General features: G+C 36.4%; 1 protein-coding gene and 1 long non-coding RNA gene across 9 annotated transcripts in view; one reads left to right on the top strand and one right to left on the bottom strand.

Moving 5' to 3' along the window:
- Window positions 1–16: 16 nt before the first annotated feature.
- Window positions 17–21,522, bottom strand: part of LOC138133218 (fap1 adhesin) — a 48,882-nt gene continuing 27,376 nt past the window's right edge. For 7 of the 8 annotated variants that reach the window (XM_069051044.1, XM_069051045.1, XM_069051042.1 and 4 more), the window contains 7 exons: window positions 10,199–10,330; window positions 5,636–5,710; window positions 5,435–5,504; window positions 5,270–5,385; window positions 5,131–5,212; window positions 1,457–4,060; window positions 17–495 (listed from right to left, as the gene is read on the bottom strand). In XM_069051044.1, the coding sequence (XP_068907145.1) occupies window positions 1,461–4,060; window positions 5,131–5,212; window positions 5,270–5,385; window positions 5,435–5,504; window positions 5,636–5,710; window positions 10,199–10,330 (3,075 nt within the window). In that variant the 3' untranslated portion in view covers window positions 17–495; window positions 1,457–1,460. Of the gene's footprint in view, window positions 496–1,456; window positions 4,061–5,130; window positions 5,213–5,269; window positions 5,386–5,434; window positions 5,505–5,635; window positions 5,711–5,793; window positions 6,142–10,198; window positions 10,331–21,522 lie in introns of those variants that run through there. The other variant, XM_069051049.1, reaches the window with a different exon arrangement.
- LOC138133223 (uncharacterized) lies at window positions 11,148–19,169 on the top strand. The gene is made up of 2 exons (XR_011160287.1): window positions 11,148–11,843; window positions 17,054–19,169. It is a non-coding gene; the product is annotated as an uncharacterized lncRNA (long non-coding RNA).

Raw genomic sequence — 21,522 nt, 5'->3', positions numbered from 1 at the left:
CATTCAAACTACACACTCGTTTGTATAAATATTTTATTGCAGTTCAACATTTAATATCAATAATTATACATATTCCCATACTGTATAATTAACATACATTTATTGAAGTATACATACAATATTCTTTATTCTTAATTATCTCTCAAGCACCACGACTCTCAAGGCTTCTTCCATTGGTCAACAATCAAAACAAGTCGTAAATTCATCACATTCTGCATCAACATATTAAAAAAGTTTTAAAAGGCACTTATCTACAGTATAAAATATACAATAATACAATTTACTTTTATCATTAATGCCGGTATCATCACATGGCACCAACTTAATAAAAAAAAAGATACAAAAAAAAAAACAAAAAATGTGATGTTATACACAATAACACAGATATTATATGTATTTACATTGACGTAATTCTATTTAAGTTTCTGACTAAATTTTTACAACTATTTCCAAGCCTGGTCATCGTTTCCTTTATTCTGTCCAATGCCGCCGAATCTGCAAAACAAATGTCTACATAAATAAAAATGAATGCACCAATTAACTCAACAAGCAACAAAATAATACAATCGTAAGCGTAAGACGTTTGCCACATAATTTGATCTTGTTATGGCAATTTAAAGGAACAGATTTTTGTAAAAAAGGGATCAATAAGTAATAACTGCTTTGTTATTATTTAAAAATGTAACTAAAAAACCCATATCGCCTGAGATAAGGGAACAAAAGCTTTAATAGGTAGAACAGATAGCATACGTATTTATTTTATCATCCGATTGTTATCTTTATATTATTTGATAAAAAAATCGAACATTAGACAACTTTTTGTACCAGCCACTTTACTTTAGTCAAGTAACAAAATATAAAATATTGTTTCATGAAGTGCTCCCTTGTCGCAGTGAGAGAAAATTCTAAATTTCAACAGCTCTTACGGGACATCATTGTACGCTCTAAACAATTGCATACAGTTAAGAATGAGCGTAATTTGTTTAGCAACTTTACACAGTTAAAGGCATATTATAAAATACACGATTCTGTTCAAGTTCTGTACAGTAAAGCTTGCAAAAAGCTATTTCCAATCATAAAAACCCAATAGTTTTTATATCGAATTTCAGAAACAATTAAGCAACAACCCAGGACCTACGACCGAACATTTTCTGCTCGACAATGAATAAAATTATGGATAACGTAAGCAACATCTTCAGTAAGACGATATTTCACGAACTTGTGTAATAAACTTCCGGAATAATATTCAAATTTTAGAAACCTATGACGTCGTAATGTCTTTCGGTCTTCAATTTTCTAATTTCCATCCGAGTCGGTTACAGACCCTAAGTTATGACTCAAAATTATAATTTCATTACACAAAAGCTTTAAATCAAGTAGGTACAGCAAACTTCTGCCATGCTTAACACATTTACAAGTACGGGAAACCACAAACTGGGTGCTTCAACCAACTTACATAATTACGGTACAGACTTTTTCTGCGCTTCTTGTGCCCTTTTCTCCCATTCGGCTTTCCTCTGATTAAAATTTTTCCTCTCGGTGAGTAATTCTTCGGTTATGTAATCACTTTTAGGCGATATCCCCGTGATAATTTCATCTTGCGAAATTTTCCTCTCAATTAAATCATCACCATTCTTAATATTAGATATCCAATTATCCGTTATCCTTCGTTCGCTGAAACTCCCTTGCTTTTTAACTTTCGTTTCTTCCGTTTCGTTCACTTTAGGTGGATTCAAACTGAACGCCCTCGCATAATAAATATTATTGCTCGGCTTCCTCAACGTCACTTCGGTTATTTCGATAAACTTTCGTTCCGTTATCGACTCTTTGATTTTCGGTTGTTCCTTGCTTGGACTTTTGATCGTTTCGGTCAGCGGTTCCCGATTGTCGGAGATCTCTTCCTTTTTGATCACTTTTGATTCGTTCAGTGGTTCTTTTAATTTGATGAACTCCTTGCTGACGGATCTTTTGCGTTCTTCTTGCGGCGAGTCCGCTTGATTTTCTTTGTCGCTGTCCCGAGTTTTTGCGTCGTTGCTGTTGGCCAGCATCGAGGTGACTTGCTGGCTCACGGTTTCGCTTTCGGTGTCTTTCAGCTTCAGAGAACGACGAGCGAACACTTTCATCAGCTCCGGTTCTTCGTCGTTTTTCTGTTTGATGAGAGATTTTTTTCGCAAAACTACAGTTTCAACGGCTGAGCCTGTTTTCTCTCTGATAGGCGCGTCAAGAGCCCCCTCAACTTTCTCCTCCAATTTGTCCAAACTATCTTGAGAAGATTTATCCGAGCTCTCCCCTTCACCTTTCAACGAATCTAAACTAATCGATCTACTCCTGAGGAAAGGTTTATCCCCCTGAGGTGACTCAGGAGTCGTCGTAGAACTAACCGAAGATTTTCTCTTGCTATTCTCGTTCTTCTTGAATCGTGGCGGTTGGACCTGACTTGTGGCTATCGGCGGGGTTTTTGACGATTCCTCATCGACTTTTTCCACAATTTCAATTTCTTCTTGACTGAATTTTCTTGGAAGATTTTGAGCAACAGACTTCTCTTGCTCGACTGTGGTGAACAAAGATTTTGGTCTACTTTGTTCGTCAACTATCCTTGGGGAGTTCATCGAAAACACAACGTTACTGGCAGGTTTTGCCTCCACTTTATTCAATTGTCTATTTAAGAATTCTGGTAATGTATTTTTAGGAACTGTAACTGTGCTTTGTGTCATCTGAGTGGACTCTCGTTTCAATTGGATTTTCGTCACTGAAACGGATTCCTTTGTGGTAACTTCTTTCACCTTCTCGCCAGAAGTTAGCGTTTCAGTTTTCGTGTTGGCAACATTGTAACTGTCCGTGTTATTACTCGATACGTTGACGATGGCCGTATGACTCGGACCTGATATGGTGACTTTATTGATATCGTTGAAAATATCAGACACAAGGTCACTAAAATTAGACATTTGAGGTTCTGTCACTTCTGGTGCTTCGTCTTTGACTTTTGATTCGTTGCTTTCAACTTTATAGATTTCTTTTTTGACTTCGGAACGATACTCTGTCGATTCTCGTTTAACTTCTTTATTGTTAGAAATTTCTTGTTCCTTTTCTTTTTCGATAAATTGTTGAGGTTCTTCGAAATGTTTGACGCTGTCGAGCGAAGCAGCCTTAGTTACCGAAATTCTTTTTTCACTCGTGGTTTCGCTAGTTCTGCTAACCACATACTTGTTCTCCGCCTGTTCTACGACGGCGGGCTTGACAGATTTAAAACTGTGCGATTTCGCTACCGGTTTCACATGTTTAACAGTATCATCTGGCAAGTCAGTCAACGATTTGAAGCCAGTATCGTCAATTTCATCGTTGAGTGACAGAACTCGCTGTTGAAGAGAAGACAAACCTGGCATCTTCATTTTACTCTTTAATTCTTCATTTTTCGAATCTCTCCTGATTTCAGTCTGCTTAGTAACAAATTCTACCTTTGATATCACAGATGAATCGCCATTCCTTGGTGACTTTGGAGATTGTGGTGGTGTCAGACTAGTACTCAAAGTTTGTCTCTGCTTGAACCGACTTTCCAACTCGGCGTGCAGAGGCGACGTCCCGGCGAACGACTTTTCAGGCGACGGTTTCGGCAAAATGCACTCGAAGTCTCTCTTCTGGAGATCCGGCGACGGGGGCAGATCGATCGGTTGTATTCTCTGTCGTGACGCCGCCCCCGACCTAGGTGCCGCGATCGGTTTCGATTCGACCCTCTTCGAATACGAACTAGACTCGACTGTCTGTTTCGAATACGATTGGGTCGCTTGAACGGATTTCTCCTCTTTCGATTTTCGCTTTTTGGCGCTCCTCCGTGGAAAGATGCGATCGAAGAATGACTTGTCCGTCTTCTCTTCCTTTTCGACGTCCTCTTCGAGGGTGGCGAAGTGGTCCTGCGACTTGCTCCCCGCGTTGGACCGGCTGCGGTTTAGCTTGGTGGGGTCACCGCCTGGCGCGGCTAGACCGGGAGGCAGAGAAGAGCATTTTAATTGGGTCTCGGTAAGTGTTGTTTTCGTGCTCATGCTGTAATGCTCTGTGAAGGTTTCTGCAAAAGAACAAAGACAAGCCATGCGTCAGCAAGCTCAAACAAGCGCTCGCGATTTTTCTCAATTATTCTTAACTTAAATTAGCGGCCGAGTGATGAGTGGAAATGAAGTGAAACTAAACTACCTTTGTTGCCCTCCGCACTTAGTGGCGTAACGCAAATTAGATACCAAGATAAAAAAAACCGAAATAACAATCCGTTCTATTGTTTAATTAAATTCAACAAATTAAAGCAAATCTTCAAATTATTTATGAGTTTAAAATTCTTAATTACTCTTTCTTCTATTCTTTGTTTCGGTCACAAAACTTTTGATTTCTCACGTTGGATGTTACGTGTGCAGATTAATCAGATTACGCTTAATTAATTTGATGCAATCACTTTTTCAACATTTTCACCAACCAATGACTTCGTTAATTTTGCAATTTCATGATTAAATAGATGATTACTTAAAGACTTCTTGAATTAAAAACGTTTTCCGTTTAGTGAAAGTTCCACCAAACACCAACATTCATTCTTCCTGACATTATCATTCGTACGGTTGTTGCCAATAAAACTGGAACTCTTCTGCTGTTCCCATATTTGCAACCACCTCCAGAACGAACACTTATAGTTTAAAAAACGAAAACAAAACAACTTTCATTTATGAATTGACTTTTGACGTCGCACTTTTCCTTTGGTTACGCCACTGTTTTAGGGAACTGACTCTCTTTCCAATTACCAATTTGGAGGACATTTAACATTCAATTTAACTAAACGCGTTATGATAAATAAATTTCACTAAATTAACATGAAATAACGACTAAAGTGACATTTATTTCCTTTGAAAATAATTACGTACGGTTTTACTATACACAATAATAGCATCCACCGTCGAAATAAAAGTGTGAGAACGCCATTATTGTAACCGTTGTGTAATTATTAATTAAAAAAAATATCAACACAATAAAAAAATTCCTGAATAATTTTTCAAAGCGTTAACCGCTCGGCAGGCGAACGAAATATGTATTGTTAGTATGGAATCTGGCAATGCACTGATACTGATAGATCTGAAAGAGTTGCTCGAGACTGACCTCTTGAAATGTTTTCCGGCGTCATACTTCTGATCGACGATTCTTCATTTACTTCCGGTGTGGTTGGAAGGGCGCTCGACAGCTACACGGAAAATCAATTTAATGCCAAAACATAATCAAGAATTCGTGAAACACATACCTGAGGCACTTTTTTACTCCTGTGTGGCGCGCGTCTCTTGGGCCTCACCGACACTCGATGGTGAGCCGCACTGTGATTCAACGGTGCCGTGGATGGTCCCAGTTCTAGGTCAGTATCTAAAAACGTAAAATCAAAACAAATCGGTCGCGCTATCAACAATCAAACCTTGTTCGGAGGATCGCTTTTCTTGCAGCGACAGCTTGGAAGAGTGCCGCGATTGTTGACTGAAAGACTCCTAAAAAACAAAAACAAATTAAACCTCCAGGCACGAAAACTGGCGATCGAGCTGCACCCCCAACGAGCGTCGCCTTTGACATTTGCAACCCGGTTCGACGAGACAAACGGTCATGACTTTGCAATATTTACCTCGTCCATCTCGGAGCTACCCATACTGAGCAGGGATCCATCACTGCAAGTGCTGTGCGACTTCGTGGGGAGATCCTGGAACAATTTTCAAGTATAAAAATCACTGTCGACCGGATTTTACAATTGTACAAAGCACCCTTCACGACAAAATAGTCTACCTGTTCCGCATCGAAAGGTAAAAAAATCCGTATTCCGGTAATCCAAGGCAGGGTTGTATTGAAACAGTGTCTTGACGAACAAAACATTGTTCGTTGGGAACATCACACACAGGTGTACCTATCTCGCGAAACCGTGATTCTATTCAGCCTCGCACTGCAGACGAAACGTACACTTTCTACAGGTGAACAATGTAAACTAAATGTTTGAATCCCTCCATGTTGCGATAGCAATTATGCGACTGACTATTATGTAACTCGGGACTTTCAACTGTACGAATCCTCCGGTTTCATTTCCTCTAATGCAGAACACTCGCTTTGACCTAAATCTGCGTTCGAGTCAACTGTAGAAGCCACGCATTTAGGACGATTGTTTTTCGTCGTCATCCAGACTCAAATGATCATTTTATCTAATACATACCTCCAGATACTCCGGCACACGTCTGTGAATAGGTAATAGCGAGGACGTCGCATTCTTGGCCAGAGATGTAGGTCTTACACCTTAAATTGGTGTGTTCTATATAGAAACTTTAAATTGGCTTGTTCTGTGCAGAGACGTAATGACTTCCATTCATCGCAGCACCCCCGTAATTAGGTTAGAAGGGTTAAAAACTCTTGGCGGTTTGGCCAATGTTAAATGCTACTCCGTCACAACTTTTTAACGGTTTTAAATCGTAGCAATTCTTCTTAAATAAATGCTACTCAGGACTGTCGTCTGGAGCACGGATTTGTCATATTTTATAGGATAAAGAATGAGCTGAAATAAAGCTTCGGTTCATGTCCTGAATGTCGTGGGTAAATGAGCAGAAACAAAAACCGCAAATAATCTAGAAAAAAATCCTTTAAAGAAAAGCAAGTAAGTAGTCTCATCCGACTGAAGCGCTATTTTTGTTAAAAAATTTCGATCACGTTGCCCTGAAAATTAAGCCGAGGGTGAATGAAATTTACACAATTATTTTCTCTGCATCGATAAAGCTAATTTACAATAGGTATAAAAACAACCTCCAATACAAAACTTCCCTATAATGACGCTCATTAAATTAATACACTCGTATAGTGAAGGAGACAAAATCAAACCCTTGTCATGTCGTGATTACAACTGCTACAAGAATAAACGAGCTATTCATGGATGTAACGTCGTTCGAATGTTATTGGATTCATTGAAAAACGATCACATATGAACTACTCCATCCAAAGATCAAATAAAGGCACAGAGTGACGAGTAAATCGAACGATTCTTCTCCGAAAAAACTAAAATTCCACTCACTCACTCTTTTCATTGTGATTACGTTTTTTAACGGATACCATTGCGAACAAAAAATATTTTCGCTTCCGTTGAATTATTATTACGAACTCGCAAAGTATAGACAGTTCACTGTACTTGCGTTCAGTTGGTTGCATATTGTTCTCCACCACTTACCAACTGATAATCCCACCAGCGGCGTGTTTCTGGGAAAAGTTAAAAATAATTGCAATTTCAATAAGCTATTTATCGTCTTGTTTTTACAACATTCTTTGCGCGACCACTCTCCATTATACCTTCCTTCGACAAGATATTTCTATTCTTTCACACCTACAACCACGTCTGACTAAACTGCCGACTGTTGTTTGTTTTAATCAATTCTCGCTCAACGTCATTGTTTTAGTACCAATTGTTGAATGATCCGTCTGTGGAGGTCACACGACATAAAATATTAATTCCATTCGTTGTTCTCATTCCTCACTTGGGAATTCACAAGACATGTATTTTGTATGCGAGCCGAGTCAAAAAGGCAAATATATAATACTGAATTGTTGTATCAAGTGAAACCGGCGAGGGGGTTTAATGGCGTTGTCAACATTTCCATTAAAGTGCAGAACAAACAAACCTAGGTCGCAAATTGCCAATCAAGTTCGTTAATTGTCCAGGCAGTAATTAGTCAATGCAGAAAATTTTTCCCGGTTTTGAATATTTTCAGCACAAATGAAAGTTTTATTATTTCCGTTCTTGGCCAACATGACTAATACGTACCGTTCCAAAACGATTTGATTTTCTCACGCAACGCATATAATTTTTAATAAGAACCGCCTATTACCCAATTTGTAACATAATTATTAGTCATAATAAATGAAATTAATGCAGCGATTGTTTAACCGTTCTTATTCAATATTTTCCACTCGAGAGCCGACTCGGTAAGAGCATGATTAGACGTTGAGAACTGTCGGATTTGGGAATAATTGTTAAAATCCCGACGAACCAAGGTAGTAGTAACGCTTTGTTGTGTTTTCCGAGATCGTACGCCGAGACAAAAATAACAACCATCAGTGAAACAATCAAGAGCACAGTTTCCACTCGTTAAATCTGAAAGAGTTTCACCAAACCTTAATTGGGTTATGCGGGAAGAAAACAATGAAAACCCGATATACGCGGTTTAGTAGTGAAATGTCAGGTGAAAATAACGTAAAGCTAGTATTTTAATCGAGGTCTGCAAAACACCAGACGCACAAACCGGAAAGGTCGCATTTTAGGTGTTTCAATGGCATTTTCGGGAAATCGATCGGGGAAAACCCCCTATTTTAAGAATTCGCTTGAAAAATTACAACTTTAATCCGACCAGGAATCACTAGAGTGACTCTTGAGCAACAAACAACCTGCCGATGCGGAAATTAACCTTGGGATAAAAAAAGACAGTTCACTAATTAAATCCAATCAGTCCGTCGACATCCAGGACTTAACACCAATAAAAGCACCGAGATCAAAATGAATGTATAAAAGATCAACGGAGAAGCTTGCGTTTTTTTTCAACAACACTAATTCAACCATTAACTTTCCACTATTACAAAACATCAATTACCGTGGTTGTACAATGTTTTCATCATTATGCAAATTGCTCTAATACAGTTGAATTAATGAGACGAAGTGTCGTTGATGTTTATTAAAAATGATATCGCGTGTGACAGCTGAAGAAAGTCGAGATATGCAGTCAGGAAGTGGAAGATTGTGTTTATCTCTAATTAATTCCAGGTCAAAGTTCTAGCTGTTAAATAAAAATTATATAATCATGGTCAGTACTAAAAAATTGAACGTTGTAAATTGCTGAAAGTGAACGACCAAAAGAGAAAATACGTACTGCTTTATGACCAATTTATAACGTTTTATGTCATCTAGTGTCGGAGGGATTTTACGCTTAACACTTCGTTAAAATTTAGAAATCTGCTACAAATGACGACATTTTTAACACTAAAAAATGTTTTTTGAGTGACACAGTGTTTAGGTCAAGTCGTGAAAAATATTAACAGTTGCAAAACAGAGAAACTATAAAAAAAATATAGAAGTAGCTAGAAATAAAATGTTTCCAGCTTTATTATTATGATCCTGACCTTTCCACAAAAGGAAGTTCAAGATGTGGAGTGAAAGTAATAAAGATTACACTATAACTAAAAATGTTCGTTAAATCACTGGATTAAAAGTTGTGAAATTGTATAGATAGTGAAGCAGATTTTGTTCTGTTTCATTAAAAAATACAGGATGTATACCTTGCATTACATTTTAATTTAAACTGATGATAAAATTGTGTCGCACACAGTAAAAATATCACTTGAGCATACAGAGCCTTAATGTTTTCAAACATTATAATATTACCTTGTCTTACTAGAACAGTAAATAAAATATCAGTGATGATGGAAGCACAACGTTCCACTTTTTTAAAAACAATTTACAATGTTTGTTGTCAGTTTTACCGTAACACTCATTAATTTCATGAATATCTTGAGTGAAGATCACTGCCTTTAGCACACTTCTCGCAGGAACATTGTTTTTCCTTTTATTCGTCTTAATCTCCATAATTTTAAACGACAGTGACATTCCTCAGTATCGCTTAAATTATCGGATTATCAGAGAGTTAGCATGATTGTTCGTCGTTGTTTTTGGCAATCCCGCATGTTATAAATCGTTTAAGATTAAGACAGGGCCTATCCGTTGCGTAATTCCTGAACCTTATGGCAGCTTTTCGTCGGTAATAATTCATTATGCGAACTGCGGATTAAAGTTGTTGTGGGGTTTTCGCGTAATGGTCGTAAAAAATGCACGAATCCTCGTTTCTGGATCTGAGCACGTTCTAATCCCTGGTCTTGGTAAATCACATTTACGGTAATTATATCAAGTCTGGGTCGAGCACAACTGACAAGGGAACGGACAGAAGCATAATAATCAGCAGGGACGTTGTGCAATTATAGTTAAGGCGACCGTTACCTAGAAATTAAAATTTCCGCCGGAGGCAGATCAAATGCCTAATCGAGACGGTTGGCGTTCGACTGCAGCACCATCGTCGCAAGAAACAACATATGGTTAACACGAGTGTTGAGACCGCTGTACAGTTATGTTAATAACAATTTCGAAGTGCCCATTGTGTGCAAGGGCCGGACTTACTTTGATGGCAGTCTTGTCGAGCAGAGCATCGGTGGTGGTCGGTGAATTGCACGGACTATGCGGAAGGCCTTCATCGTCTTCGCTTGTGTCGCCGCGACCCCGCCTCAATCTCAACCTCTCACTCAGCTCTGTCTGAAATAAAACAGAAAATATCGTAAGGACATTAAAATGTCACTGCAATTGCAGGGGTGAAGGAGAACGCAATTAAGAGCGTCCATTCTGCATAATTGAAAATTATGTAAACGGACGGACCTCGCAGGTGGATCGAGATACAGAAATCACTAACGGCTTAGTCACGTTCGACACCCACTTTTGGATGAGTTCCACGAATAAAATGTGAACAAAGCTCGATTGATCATACGTTACGAAAGAACAAATTTTTTGTGTCGGACCAGAACACTCACGTGGATAAGCAAACATGCGTTTCTACCGCAACACTCGGAATTCTTGTACCTCTTGGAGACTCATAAATTACGGAAAGAGTTGAATTTTTAAGTTGTCAGCTCGCTGCCAAGATCGATCTGAATTTGCGAGTTCATGTCACGGAAACTAATTACAACCGTAAAAATTCAAACCGTGCAAAGAAAAATGCTGTCGAACATGGCTCGAATGGATGGGTGCGATTAGCAATACAAACACGAGCTGTTTATGTTTTCTCATCGTTAGGACAACAAAACTATCGAATAGATTTGCACGAATCGAATTCGGTATGGATTAGGGTCACCCATGATGGAACACAAACATAACCGGATTCCTGAAAAACCTAATCATCCATATTATCTCAAAATAAACCGACTACTGTTGATGTTAACTCAAGTATTTGCTTACTTCTTAATTACTACCAATACAAACAATACCAAAAATGTAATATGGTGATCCTGTGCTTGTTTATTTAACAAGATTTAAAATCAAGCGGAAGAGAAAGCAATCAAAAAGACGATTCAAATTTACAAACGCCAGTTAGATATCTGACCTCACCAATTTTATATAATGTACTTGTTTATTCCAGAATAAGTTCTTTAACCGCATTATTTCATAAACAGTAAAAATATAATTTCAGTTAGATATCTGACCCCGCTATTTAAGCAATTATAATGTCACTTACTCATTACAGTTAGAGTTCTTTAACCGAATTATAGTAAGAATACAATGTTATCCACTATTTCCAAATATCATAGCTAGATTTGTGAGCCCATCATTCATATTCTTATCAAATTATAGATATTTAACCCTGTCACATTAACACTGTTTTCAATTAGTTTCAAAACAAGAAAAACCTATATATATGTCTGTAAGAGCAAGATTGATAATCAGTTGTAATCAGTTGTTATTAGTCGTTGTACCGCCGTTGTGTCTGTAAATAAAGTTCTTTTTTTAAAACTTGTTTATTTAACAAGAAAATATAATTGGCGCAGTCGGTAGGATAACGCGATCGCTAATAAAATCCTGCATCGTGCAAGTTTCCGCGATTTGGAATTTCAATTCCTTAAGTGTTATCTCGAAGAACCTACAGCAGACCCACAACGCAAATCCTGTATCGTACCAAGATTTCGAGGTTCAACGATTAATCGGCGACAAGTTGGAGTCAACTTCCGGAGAATCCATCGAGAGACAACCTCCAGAAACAGACGCAACCCTGCACTAGGTGAGTCTGAGCTCCAATTTTTCTTTTCCTTCCTTTAACTCTCTGCATCGGAGTTGAATGAACATTTTGAATTTTTAATTTTCTTCAAAAGAAAAATATAATTAAAATAATAATTTCACGAACTACATTTTCGTAGTATTAACTTAGATCAATTAATCGACAAATTCAAGAAAAAAAAAACAAATCAAAATGACTCCCACACCTCAAAATATTGATCCTAATCAAGTTGTAAACAATTCAACCAACCTCAGCTTATTAAAATTATATGTAGACACGATTCCCACATATGATGGAAACGTTAATACATTAGAAGTCTTCATTAACTCATGCGACTACTTATTCACAACTTTTGGCACTTTGGCAAACGACGTTAACGCTTATTTGTTGAGAGTAGTAATTAGTAAACTGACTGGTCGAGCTCTAATCTTGATCGGCACTAAAACAGATTTAAATACTTGGGATTTATTAAAAAATGCATTACGCCTGAGTTTTGGTGACCAAAGAAATTTGGATTGCCTGGAACAAGACTTACTTACCTTATTTCCGTTTAAAAACGAACCACCTTTAGAATTCGGAAAACGTATTCAAATCGTTAGAAGTAAACTTGAGTCGAAATTAGGTAGCGTCAGTGTAACCGAAATGTGTATCAATACAAAGAGAGTTTACAGCAACCAATACAACAAATTAGCTCTCAAAACATTTATTCGCGGACTACAGCCACAACTACAAAATATTATCCGATTACGAAATCCCGACACCCTAGAACAAGCAATGGCGTACGTGACTGAAGAGGAAAACTTCAGATATACGCAAAATTTCGCATCATTTTTACACCATCAACGACCACCCACCTCATTTTCAACAAAAACACATCAAAAACAAACGACCATACCATCGAACATACATACATTGTACCCAACATCATTTTCACCTCACGCAACTAACAACGAATCATACCTGAATTCACGACAATTTCATAGACAACCTGCACAATTCACTCAACCGCAATTCCCTAGGCAAACAATTAACATAACACCTTCTCGCAACCCCCCACAACAGAAATTTTTCACTAATAATCAAGTTTTCGGTAAGCCAAAAAATGTATTTCGTCCTACAGGCCAACAACCAACCGGTAAACCTGAACCGATGTCCACTACCTCTCGAAATCCCACGGTTAAACATTCATACCCATATAATCCGAATAACAATTATTTTCGACCTAATAATGGACCCAAAAATTTCGTATCAGAAGAACTCCATAACATCGAAAACGACCAAGCCCAACAGAGTCCACATCCTTTTGAATTTGACGGTGACGATTTCCAAGACGACTACCAGGACAATTCAAATCTCAATAATTACCCCGAACACACAATTTACGAAGAAAACATTAATACCGAAGATCAACAAATTCCCGAACCACCTTATCATTACGAACAACAAATACACGATGAGCAAAATTTTCCAAACGCCAGCCCATTTTACCAAACAACATAACATGCGAAATTAACAACGTGTCCACTTGCAACTCACTACCGTATATCAAAATTCAAAACCCACCATTAAAATTACTAATAGACACAGGCTGTTTCATTTCAATAATAAGACCATCTGTCGCAGAAACTTATTTCCCTTCTTCAATTTACCACGAAAATTCCAAAATTAAAACGGCAACAGGTGAAAAGGAACTTAAATATAAAGCCGACATCCCCGCATTTTCAGAATTTTGTTCAGATGACAACTTTAAATTCCTCCTTTACGACTTTCACGATTTTTTCGACGGTATTATTGGCCTCCGAGACCTATTAAAATTAAAATTATCAATAGATTTAACACATAACCGACTAATCAGCGATTCTTTAATCATACCCCTTTTCTTTCGACAAACGCACGAAAAATCGTTTACCTTTAGTGTCGATGCACACGAAGTAATGAAAATTAAACTACCGGTGAATTGCCTAAAAGGAGACGTCATAATTCCCGAACAAAAAATAAAAGCCTTATACGTACCAGAAACATTAACAACAGCCGACAACGGTTTTGCCAATACGGAAGTACACAACAACACAAACAATAGAATTACCTTAACATTAGAATCACCGATAAATGTCATAAGTTTTCCGACATCACAACAACAACATTTCGACTTTTTTCACCTTGATTCCTTTTTAACGAAATCAAAGAACATCAAACATAGCCCAGACATACAAAATCTCATAAGAACAGATCATTTAAATGACGAAGAAAAAAAAGCAATTTTGTCCCTATGCCACGAATTCAAAGATATATTCCACAGCGACGATAAAACATTGACTTTTACTAATCAAGTTAAACACACAATCAAAACGACAGACGAAATTCCAGTCCACACAAAATCATATAGATACCCATTCGTCCATAAAGCAGAAGTTGCAAAACAAATAGAGCAAATGCTAGAAAACGGTATAATTAGACCTTCACAAAGTCCATGGAGCTCCCCAATATGGATCGTCCCAAAAAAAATGGATGCTAGCGGCAAGACAAAATGGCGTATCGTTGTTGATTATAGGAAAATTAATGAAAAGACAATAGACGACCGTTACCCTCTACCGAACATCAACGATATACTAGATAAACTAGGCAAATGCCAATATTTTACAACACTCGACCTTGCGTCAGGATTTCACCAAATTGAAATGGATCCTGAGTCCATACCCAAAACTGCCTTTAATGTCGAAAATGGACACTACGAATACGTTAGAATGCCCTTTGGATTAAAAAACGCCCCAGCCACATTTCAACGCGTCATGGACAATGTTTTAAAAGATTTGCAAGGCAAAGTCTGTTTCGTATACATGGACGACATAATCATTTTCTCGACCTCTCTTCAAGAGCACACATCGAATCTACGATTAGTTTTCGAAAAACTTCGCAAATGCAGATTTAAAATCCAGCTTGATAAGTCAGAATTTCTTCGTAAAGAAGTAGAATTTTTAGGACATGTCATAACACCTGACGGAATAAAACCTAACCCAAAAAAGATAGAAGCCATCAAGAAATTTCCCATACCAAAAACCGTAAAAGACATAAAGTCCTTTCTAGGCTTACTCGGATATTACAGACGATTTATCAAAAACTTTGCGAAAATTACAAAACCATTTACAAAATGCCTGAAAAAAGGTGAGAAAATTTTACATACAACAGAATTTTGCCGCGCCTTCGAATATTGTAAAAACATTTTAAGCAATGAACCAATATTGCAATATCCAGATTTTTCCAAACCATTCATACTGACTACAGACGCTTCCCAGTTCGCGATAGGTGCAATTCTAAGTCAAGGAGAAATTGGCAAAGATTTACCAATTGCATACGCATCCAGAACCCTAAACACAGCTGAATGCAATTACAGTACAATCGAAAAAGAACTTTTAGCGATTGTATGGAGTACCAAATATTTCAGACCATACCTATTTGGCAATAAGTTTACGATAGTGACTGATCATAAACCCCTGCAGTGGCTTTTCAACTTGAAAGAACCTAGTTCACGACTCGTGAGATGGAGACTCAAATTAGAAGAATTTAATTATAACATCGTTTATAAAAAAGGAAAACAAAATACCAACGCTGATGCCTTGTCGCGAATAGAAATACATGCATTAGAAAAGGACGATGATAGATTTTCCACAATCGGAAATGAAGGCGACATTTCAGAAACCATTGACAAATATTTAACTAATCCTGATCCGAAACCCACTCTCGATTGCCCCTCACTAAAAGAACTAACCTCTAAATTAAAAAGCAAACAAAAAATTAATATCATATCCGATATCCAAATTAAACCACCCGATTATGATGATAACGAAACAATACACACCTCCATTGAAAACCCCGTTCTTGAAATCCCAATAACAAATAAACCTGTAAATTACTTTAAAAGCCAAATTATAATCCACTGTAATAAAGACGCACTAAAACCAAACATTAAAATCACAAAAGCTTTTGATAAAACCAAAATAACTGCTTCAATACCTCTAACAAATTTTGAAACCAACACCGTGAACATACTAAAAACTAACCTCGATCCCAAACAAACCCATTGTTTATTCTTCAAAAGTCCTGAAATTGAGCCAAGATTTATAAAAACAGTCCAAATGTATTTCAAAAATACAGCCTTTAAATTCATCAAGAGTAACATCATCTTACAAGACCTCGTAAACCTGGAAGATCAAAAAGAAAAATTAAAATATCATCATGAAAGCAAGACATGTCACAAAGGTATTAACGAAATGACCAATTCCCTTCAGAGAAACTACTATTGGCCAAACATGATAAAAGATATAACAGCGTACGTTAATAATTGTGAAATATGCCAAACCGCTAAATATGAAAGAAACCCACCTGTAATAAAATTCAATTTAACACCGACATCTAGCAAGCCATTCGAACACATACACATGGACACATTTAAAATCCTCAATCATTCATTTTTGACCATCCTCGACTCATTTTCGAGATATGGACAAGCATATTGTATCACTTCGCTGAATCCAATTAACATATTAAATAGTCTATTAACCTTCATTTCACACCATGGTCTACCCCAAAAAATTACCACAGATTGCGGTGGAGAATTTAAAAATAATGTTCTAAGCGACTTTTGTAAACTTCACAAAATAGAACTTCATTATACAACCCCAAAGAACTCAAACAGTAATTCTCCCGTAGAAAGATTCCATTCGACACTCGCCGAAGAAATCAGATGTCTCAAATTAGAAAAACCTCGCGATAGTATCGAAACCTTAATCAGTTATGCCATCATCGGATACAATAACGCGATTCACTCAGTAACAAACTACACCCCTTTCGAAATAGTTAAAGGACACATTAACTCAGACGACCCTTTTGAAATGACAGATACCAAAATCATCAGTAATTATATCCAACAACATAAGGAAAAAGTTCAAACATTATACGCTGACATAAAAGAGAAAACACAAACAAAAAAGGAACAAATAGTCGATAAACTAAACGCAACTAGAGAAGAACCTAAAACATTTATACCCGGACATTCAGCTTATATTAGCACTAAAGAAAGAAACAAAGCTAAACCTAAATTCATTTCCAGTAAAATTCTTGCTAATAATGATAAAAAATTAAAAACTCGTCAAGGTACCTATCATAAAGCAACAGTCAAAGAACCAAGAAAATTTAGCACTGGTTCTCTTTTACAGGATGATCGCTAAACACATTTTCATCATCTCGCTTGCGTACCTAGTGGTACAAGCAGAAGACATCCAAGTAACCCCGATCCCTTCGCAAATCCTCCCATTCCACTTAGGAAAAGGAAAAATAATAGAATCTAAACACACCTTCATCCACTATGTAGAATTAGGCCCCTTAGTTAAACTATTAGATAATACGATTACATATTATAACATAATCAATAATACTTTAAGTAATTACACAACGTTTAGTTCTAGAGTCACCTATCGAAATATATTAAACAACTTACTGACACACGCTCATTTTCTAATTAAACAAGCGGACAATAAATTAAAAAATCTCGCCCCACATATTAGAACTAAAAGAGGACTAATAGACTTCGTAGGAAAAACGTCAAAATTTCTTTTTGGTACATTAGATTCGGAAGACGCAACCAATTTCGAAAAAGCAATCGATACCCTTTCACGTAATCAAAAATCTATAAATGAACAAATGCAAATGCAAATTTCTTTGACTCAACACTTAATCGATCATTACAATCATACAATTACCACACTCAACAATAATCAAAAATTAATAGAATCCAGACTGAATTACTTCGAACATAATCTCATTAAATCTTTTGATGATATTTCAAGTTTTCTCAGAGCACAGAATACCCTAGATCAGATCATTTTAAACTCACAAAATTTAATAACACTATTGGACAACTTAGAAAATGCTGTTACATTTGCAAAATTAAATACTGTACACAATTCCATCATTTCCGTCTCTGACATAAAACATATTTTAAATACATTAACCAACCTCTATAAAATCGATAAAATACCATTTTTCCAAAACATCCTTTCATACTACCAATTGATTGATCTAAGAGCTTCCTTTATTAAAGATAAAATTATTTTCGCAATAATCATGCCTATCTTCAATTCCGACAACTTCGACTATTACCACCTATACCCAATTCCTCAAAACAACCTAACCATAATACCCGAACAACCATTCCTAATGCTCAGCTCGCTAAACCATCAATATGAAGACGAGCCATGTGGTGCCATAGAAGACCTCTACATCTGTCCAGACAAACTAAACCCCAACGGAGAAGATTGCGTCATATCACTAATCCTGAACGTGAAGAAGAAGAAATGTTCCCTAACACCAATCCACACACCTCATACGATCACTAAAAGACTGAGTCATAACTGTGTTTTAGTCATCCCAGGAACAACTATATCCAAACTTGAAAAATCTTGTGAAAGTAACGGCTACTTCATCATAGAAAAACCCAGTGTTATCAAAATCCCTCACCACTGTAAAATCAAAAACAAGGAATCCACCTACATCAATGAGGAAAACTCCATACTAGGTGAACCCTTCATACTCCCGGAAGTTAGAACAGAAGAAGTTGAAAACCACCCTACTATCGAACACCTGAACCTACGTCACATCGATTTAGACGACATTTCCCAACTGAAAAAGGAAGCCTCATCAATCCACACCCCTCGAATTGTAGAGTATCACCAAAGCCACCCCGTCTACATCAGCATACTTGTTGTCCTGACCCTTGCCGTGTGCTGTTTACTACTCTGGAAATTGAAAAATCGCTGCTACAAGAAAACCACAAATTCAACCCCGGAGAACCCAAGTCCAGAAGAAAAAATCGAAAATAAACCAATTTTATTTTCGAACTTAAGGAGGGAGGAGTTAGATATCTGACCTCACCAATTTTATATAATGTACTTGTTTATTCCAGAATAAGTTCTTTAACCGCATTATTTCATAAACAGTAAAAATATAATTTCAGTTAGATATCTGACCCCGCTATTTAAGCAATTATAATGTCACTTACTCATTACAGTTAGAGTTCTTTAACCGAATTATAGTAAGAATACAATGTTATCCACTATTTCCAAATATCATAGCTAGATTTGTGAGCCCATCATTCATATTCTTATCAAATTATAGATATTTAACCCTGTCACATTAACACTGTTTTCAATTAGTTTCAAAACAAGAAAAACCTATATATATGTCTGTAAGAGCAAGATTGATAATCAGTTGTAATCAGTTGTTATTAGTCGTTGTACCGCCGTTGTGTCTGTAAATAAAGTTCTTTTTTTAAAACTTGTTTATTTAACAAGAAAATATAATTCGCCTCCTTGTACACTTGAGTTCTTATGATAATTATGGGAAAATTGTTATACGAAAAAAAAACAAATATCTCACATATGGTCGCATCTGTGAGTAATAACATCGAGATTCACATGCCAATTATCCAATAAGAGTATTTTGTCTGTTGTCGGCTTCGCAGTACTTTTTATCATTTATTAAAATTCATCAAAAATCAGTTCCCGGTGTGAATCTTCCTGAGCTGGAACTGACAATAGCAAGGACTTTAAATTTAAAATGTATGCCGTGTTCGGTGACTTGTTACACGTTCCTTTTTCACTGAAACTATGTTTTTAGTCATTAGTAAAACAATCGTTTCTCAATTGTAACAACTGCGATTAAAAATTTAAAACAGCATTGTAGGTAAACACCGTTCACGTTGTTTTGGCATAATGGGAGGCCATGATTTACTTTTTTAACGTTGGACACACTGTTTGATTTCCGTCACTAAAGTGCCTGACATGCGGACCTATCAAAATGAACATAACATGTTGCTGAATAGCCGGCGATTCTTCTATTGCAAAACTAGTAAAACTGACAACGCGCTAGACATTGACGCTATTTATTACCTCAACTTAGAAAAACATAACCTAATTCAGCTTTACTACCAAATTATACAGGGTGAGCAACAATAACTGTTTCAGTTGGCAATACAAAATTTTACATGAAATTTTCAAGACTGTGAATTGTACCTATTTCGGTTTGTTTTATTGACACTATTGACAGCTGGTATACATTTCATATTTAAACGTCTTGGTTTTTGTATTCTTTTATTAATAAAATGGTTTTCTCGTTGGAACATGACATAAAAGTCACCAAAAGTCACCAGAATTTATTGCCAACTCAATCAGTAATTGTTGTTCACACGGTAGTGGATTCCAAAAACATCCGTGCTGTCAAGTGTCACAATTTGTGAAAATTTATTATTCGCAATGTACCCGGCTGAAAGTTGAAACACAATTTTTGATTGAAAGTGTACCATGCTTTATTTTTTGTGATATTTCTGTCAAATTTCGGTCAGATAAAAATTTATTTTGTCTGTTGTTGGGTTTTTTTAAATTTAAAAAGGACAACATTTAATAGAAAGACCAGAAAAGCTTATTAGAACAGTCAATTGTCTGCTTTTTCTCTGGCTTTAAGTACTGTTCGCTTTTGTTTTTCCATTTTTTTCGAATTGTTGACCAATTGTAATTGACACTGTCATAAAAATTTGGCGAGGTTTGTATTGCTGCAGGGTGGTCAACCAAGTACATTGAAAAGTACTAGAACAGCATTGTCAATAATCAGTATGACAACTTGACGCAACTTTGATAGTTCGGAGGTTTTTGGAATTCACCATAAATGCAAAATTTCCATGGCCTCCCATTATGCTAAAACAACGTGAATGCATTTTACTTATTTGGTTTTGTCAATGTTTATTTTTTGAAATGTCATTGGAATTTGGCATTGCATGATGTGTGTTGAGTTTTTAGCTTTAAAACATGAAACCACTTTCATTTAATCATGAAAGGCATTCACTATTCATTATTATTTAAGTGTTTTTCACTTTGATACAAGAATTTGCCAAAAATATCAATAACAATTAATTTCACCGAGAAACTGCATCGTTCAAAAAAAAAATCGCATATTCATTAACCTTAGCACTTAACCTTAACAAATATTATTAGAAATTCCTCTCCACATCTATTACATATTTATATGATGACATTAAAAACCTAATAGAAATGCAGTTGCATAAACTTATGCTACACTGATTAGTCACTTTGAATAAAAAAAAGTTTCCAAAAATAATGCGATGGATTAGAATTTTTTGTACGAGGAAAAATTAAAATGTGTAGTAGTATTTCCCTGTACGATAAGCGTTGTGATGCAAACTCGGATGTAATTTCAAAATTAAAAATTTCATTCTCTCAATCATGCGGACAAATTTTTAAACGCCAATGCATTTCGTTATGAGCAGAAAAAATACTTGACCTGCTTGGCTATTGACACATTTTTTAATCAATCCGTTCCATGCTTGTAATTTAGTGAAATAGCGAGCTGGAATTTTTATAACAATTCCAAAAAATTAAAAAAAAATCTAAATTTTCACTTAACCTGACGTTCTAAACTCAGATTAATTTATGTCTGGTCAATCATCAGTCGGCTACATTTCTGGGTCAAAAAAATACATTGTTGCTTTTTCCATTAAACATCAATTAAAACAACATTAAGAAACAAAGTTTCACTTGCCCCACGGACTTGACGGGACATTGTGAAATGTTTTGCACTAGTTAGTTCGTATCTTTCTGTTTTAAAAATATTGAAG

Source organism: Tenebrio molitor, chromosome 6 (assembly GCF_963966145.1).
Source record: "Tenebrio molitor chromosome 6, icTenMoli1.1, whole genome shotgun sequence".
Taxonomy (NCBI): Eukaryota; Metazoa; Arthropoda; class Insecta; order Coleoptera; family Tenebrionidae; genus Tenebrio; species Tenebrio molitor.
Note: the sequence above shows the minus strand (reverse complement) of the source record. Positions and strands in the feature narration are given on the sequence as shown.